The 4,743-nt window shown below is 52.3% G+C and overlaps 1 protein-coding gene across 1 annotated transcript; it reads right to left on the bottom strand.

Moving 5' to 3' along the window:
* Nucleotides 1–1,242: 1,242 nt before the first annotated feature.
* LOC142825317 (NTPase KAP family P-loop domain-containing protein 1-like) lies at nt 1,243–3,492 on the bottom strand. Its single transcript, XM_075917257.1, has 3 exons — nt 3,312–3,492; nt 2,357–2,662; nt 1,243–1,256 (listed from the first exon to the last, which is right to left on the bottom strand). Exons 1-3 carry the CDS (start codon nt 3,490–3,492, stop codon nt 1,243–1,245), a joined length of 501 nt encoding a protein of 166 aa, XP_075773372.1.
* Nucleotides 3,493–4,743: the final 1,251 nt, after the last annotated feature.

Here is a 4,743-nt window from a genome sequence, read left to right as displayed (position 1 = left end):
CAGCCAGAGATAAGAACAAGGGAGCTCTACATCCTAAGCTGGGAGCCAGCTGCCTTCATGGCTCCAGCTGTCGAGGCCTCTAGGGGTGTGTCTAAACTACATGGCTCCATCGATGGAGCCATGTAGATGAGGCTGATCGGCAGAGGGAAATGAAGCCGCGATTTAAATAATCGCGGCTTCATTTAAATTTAAATGGCTGCCGCGCTCTGCCGACCAGCTGATGATCAGCTGTTTGTCGGCAGATCGGGGCAGTGTGGACGCTCCCGTCGACATGAAAGCCCTTTGTCGACCTCCCCCTGATGCCTCGTGGGATGAGGTTTACCGGGGAGGTCGACAAAGGGCTTTCACGTCGACGGGGAAGCGTCCAGACTGCCCCGATCTGCCGACAAACAGCTGATCATCAGCTGGTCGGCAGAGTGCGGCAGCCATTTAAATTTAAATGAAGCCACGATTATTTAAATCGCAGCTTCATTTCCCTCTGCCGATCAGCTTCATCTTCATGGCTCTGTCGACGGAGCCATGTAGTTTAGACACACTCCTAGAGGGCCTAGGTTCAAATCTGCTACGGGGTTCAAATCAGCAGCAGCAGCAAGCTAGCAAGCAGAGAGGATCTGCAACTCTGCTCTAGTTCCTGAGCCCTGCTTGGGGTAGGGAGGTAGTAGGAACGACCAGACCTCCAGCAGAAGCTGCATGAGGGGAAAAGGCCCAGGCAATCCTGCAGAAGGGCCCTCAATTATTCAGGGCCCCACGATTTGCAAAGATGGCTCTGCCTGTAGCCGTCATCTGTGGGCAGCTGCTGTCACATGAATGACATGCTTCTTGCGATGAAGAGGCATGGACATTCTATCGACAGCTGGCCCTGCTCGAAGGAAGGAAACCCAAGGGTGACCCACCTCTCGGCAGACATCCTCCACCGTCATACCCAGCAGAGTGCAGGCGCTGAGCTTGTCGAATTTCTTTGTCCGTTTCAGTCTGTGGCTGCCACGTTGCAGCTCCATCTGTCTTTTCAGGGATGGGTCCAAATTAACCGTGAAGGGGAGGTAGAAGAGGGCCTCCTCCACCCGAAACCTGCCGCACAGGAAAGTGTGGAACAGCTCGGGATCCTGGTCCAGTTCCAGCAGCTTTTCCATCTGGCCTTTCAGCATATCCAGCTCTTCCATGTACTTCTCGTAGACCTCCCACAGAGACATGTCGGGGCGGAGCGGGCTTCCATGGCAGCTGCCCATTCGGCTCCTCTGCTCCTTATCCTCCATGCACTGCAAGAGCCAGCTCAGACGGCACGGCCACTGGTTGGCAAGGAGCACCCATTCCACCACCTTCTTCGGACACACTTCATCCTTGGGGATGTTACTCGCCAGCAGCCTGATGGTGATGGTGACGGTGTTCACGATGCGCCGCATCTGCACCACGTTGTCTGTCATGAATTCCTTCAAGGCGTCATCCAGGAGGTAGTCGAAAGCATCTGGAATGAGGTCTTTGGCTCGGATACCTTTCCCGCAGCTGCCGGTTCCCAGCGCTGGGGTTCCAACCATGAGAGGTATCTGGCTGTCCTCTGCAACTGGATTCTGGGCATCGTGGTTGGCCGAATGGTAGCGAGAGATGTTGAGGAAGTCAGAGCTGGCTTCCATCTTGCCATCCTGCCGGAAGCCGACCTCTGCCTCTAGCTGCTCCTTGCGCGCGATGATATTCCTGATCAGCCTCCACTTGGTGTCGCAGTCCATCCGAGGGACAGAGAAGGGCAGGGTGACGATGCGGTTTAAGAACTCGTAGCCGTTGTTGGCCATACCTCTCATATACTTGGAGCTTTCCACGCAGTCGACAATGATGCTGGAGTCAACAGCCAGGATGGAGATGAAAGGGGCGTCATCGTCTGAGAGGAGAATGTTCATGGCATCAAGGACGCCCACCACCCTGTCAGGGCTGCATGTATCCAAGTGGGTGATCTCCAGCACCACCCGCAGCTTCCGCCGCTGGAAGATCTCCATGTACTGCAGGAACCCAGTGATTGTCCTGACTTCGCTTTTCACGCAGCTCATGAAGCCCAGCTGTGCGCTGAGAGCCGTCTGGTTCATCTGTCTCTCCAGCTGGCTCTTCTGGGTGACGATAATGTTTCGTACCACTGTGATAGTGAGCCGTATGGCAGCTGCTGCAGAGACGCTGACAGCCATCACCCCAATGCCTTCCACGACAGCTATGGCGTCTCCCGAGGCATCCCCGATGGGGATCCCAAACACTAGGAGGAGACCACCCACCCCAATAGCTACCATGATCAAAAGGATCACAGCCACCCACAGCGGGAGGAAGAGGAACTTCTTGCTAACCCATTCCTGATCCCCTGGTCTTTCGATGATGCTACATTTCCTGTCTATGGTCCTGTAAATGCTCATGGGTAGGAGACCAAAGTGGCTTTCGATGCCGTCGCACAGTGTGGTAATGAGGCCTGCCCAGAGCTGGTCGCAGCCCGCGTACTCCCAGGCGCTGAAATGGATGAAGACGTGTTTCACGTTCCTTCTCCACTTCTGCTGCTCCGTCAGGACCGGCCGGTAGAAGATCATGAGTAACAGGAGCTTGAGTAGATCCCGGCCAGTGTTGTCACGCTGCATCTTCTGCGTCCGCTGAAATTCCTCCTGGTCTTTCTTCTTCGATTCGTTTTCCATGTTCTCTGAGATAAAAGAGGAAGATATGTTAGGTACCTGGCAGTGCCTTAAATCTCTCCTCCTGAAGGGTCTTCCAGCTTCACAATCCCTCCCTTCTGGGAAGCAATCAAGAATGGGTAGCTCTTGGCAAAGCCATCCTTAGGATTGATGGGATCCTACGCCGTACTATTAAACTGGTGCCCATCTGCCCAACAGCAGCCCAGATGGATGTTGAATTTTTAGCGATGTGATTTTATAATCCTCATCCACACACTAATAAACAAACACATTTTAAACTAAGGTCCTGTCGACTCTCACAGTAAATTCAGCAAACATTTAGCAGAGGTTGGCAAATGCCTGTTAAATGGCTTCATTACCATGTCGTCGATGTTCTGCTAGTAGCTCGAGCAGACTTTGTCACTTGTAAATTAACTAGATCTTCTAGAACTTCTGCTGCTGGAGGAAGCAGAGCCACAGACCATGGATAGGAAGAGGCAGGTGGGTGGAGTGGACATGAAAACCCAGTGCTGCTCCAAATTTTCAGGTCCCCTATGCGATTGCATAATCGGCAAATGAGTACGGGTGGCTCTGGCTCTTTGGAGATAGTTGTCATCCACTAATCCCCATCCCCACAAGGTTCCTTCCCCGTCTTACGTTCCCCGGGGCAGTACTCACCCTTGATTTTGTGTAAGAGCAGGTTTTTGCAATGTCCCCATGGTGCATAAAACCCAGCAGTCACTGGCGTGGGCACAGTGTACAGGGCCTTCGCTAAAGCGAGGCAGTAGATATCCTCCTTGGTCTGGAACCCTGCAACAGGAATGAGGTAAAACACGAAGATTAGCCTCACCGAGCGCATCCTCAGTGGATGCTCAACAGTGTCTCCGCTAATATTTTTCGGTTCAAGGTACTAGGTACAAGGGGAGGGAGCAAACAAATGTCCGAAACCAGACAAGTTTATTTTAGGCTATAAATATTGGGGTGCCTGGCCTTACCCCCTTTGCATGGCCGAAGGGACAACAGAGACTTACTGACTGAATTGCTCCTCGTCCTGGGGCACTCATGAGTTGGTGCACGCGTAACCGCAAATCTAGGGCACTAGATCTGTGACTACACGGCTATAAACCTGGCCAAGTGCCTCTGTCATCAGACGGTGCCTGTGGTCGGTCTTTGTGCATAACAGCGAGATCTGCAGCAGGAGCAGGCTGCGTTACCTGCACTGACCACTGATAACACCAGAGCTCCAAGAACAGAAGCACTGAGCCACGCTGCTGAGGCAACCACATCACAGCTCTTAACACTAGGAGCCCGTGAGTACTCCTGTAGACCCTGCTTTCGCTGGCATTAAGCCAAACAGCGTCCACAGAGCCCCCTGGCACTCCTGCGCCCTGCTGTGCAATGCAGAGGGAGAGATGGAGAAGAGAAAGGCCCACGTGTTCCTTTGCCCTGGCCCAGGCTAGCCTATGCCACTTCCCATGGTTCTGTGGGCCAGACTTGCAGGGCGGGGAAAAGAGATGTAGAGGTCATGGTGGGTAATCAGCAGAACAGGAGCTCCCATTGTGGCGTTGGGGCTTAAAAAGCTATTGTAATTCTGGGATGTATAAACAGGAAACGCTTGAGCAGGAGTAAAGAGGTTGTCTCGCTTCTGTGATGGATGGGAGGCCCACTGTTCTTTTCTGAACATCCCAGTATTCAGTGACTAAAGGGATAAACCTAGCTAGCTAGAAAGTGTTGGCAGGGAGCCAGGAGCACCAGTGAGAAGAAAGAGTTCAGATCTGCATTAAAAGGGAATCTGTCTGCTGTTTTTCTTTGTGAGTTTAATCCTGGAGCTGTGGAAGGGGATGAGGGGGGGGATGAATTGAACTGGGCAGGGACATCATGCCTAAAAAAAAGAATACCTGGGCCTAGAATTGGACTGGACCTTGGAAGTGTGGATCCTTGAGTAGATAGAGAATGTTTATTTAGATGCGATCAGGTTATTTTTTTGTTTTGTTGTTTGGTTAAACTCCTCTGTGCTAAATCCATATCCCCTCCTCTCCCCACTATAACTTTAAACTGAATCCCAGGGATGCAATTGTCTGTGTTTTAATCTGTTCTTTTCTCAGTTGCG

The sequence above is a fragment of the Pelodiscus sinensis genome, unplaced genomic scaffold, assembly GCF_049634645.1.
Source record: "Pelodiscus sinensis isolate JC-2024 unplaced genomic scaffold, ASM4963464v1 ctg50, whole genome shotgun sequence".
Lineage (NCBI taxonomy): Eukaryota > Metazoa > Chordata > Testudines > Trionychidae > Pelodiscus > Pelodiscus sinensis.
The sequence above is the reverse complement of the archived record's forward strand: the minus strand, read 5'-3'. Positions and strand labels throughout refer to the sequence as shown.

Bases quoted from the DNA above. Each gene is read 5' to 3' on its own strand.
- LOC142825317 (XM_075917257.1), bottom strand. From the start codon at position 3,492: ATGCGCTCGGTGAGGCTAATCTTCGTGTTTTACCTCATTCCTGTTGCA. The intron at 2,663-3,311 runs GTGAGTACTGCC...CTTTTATCTCAG, and splicing joins GCTCTTACACAAAATCAAGG to AGAACATGGAAAACGAATCG.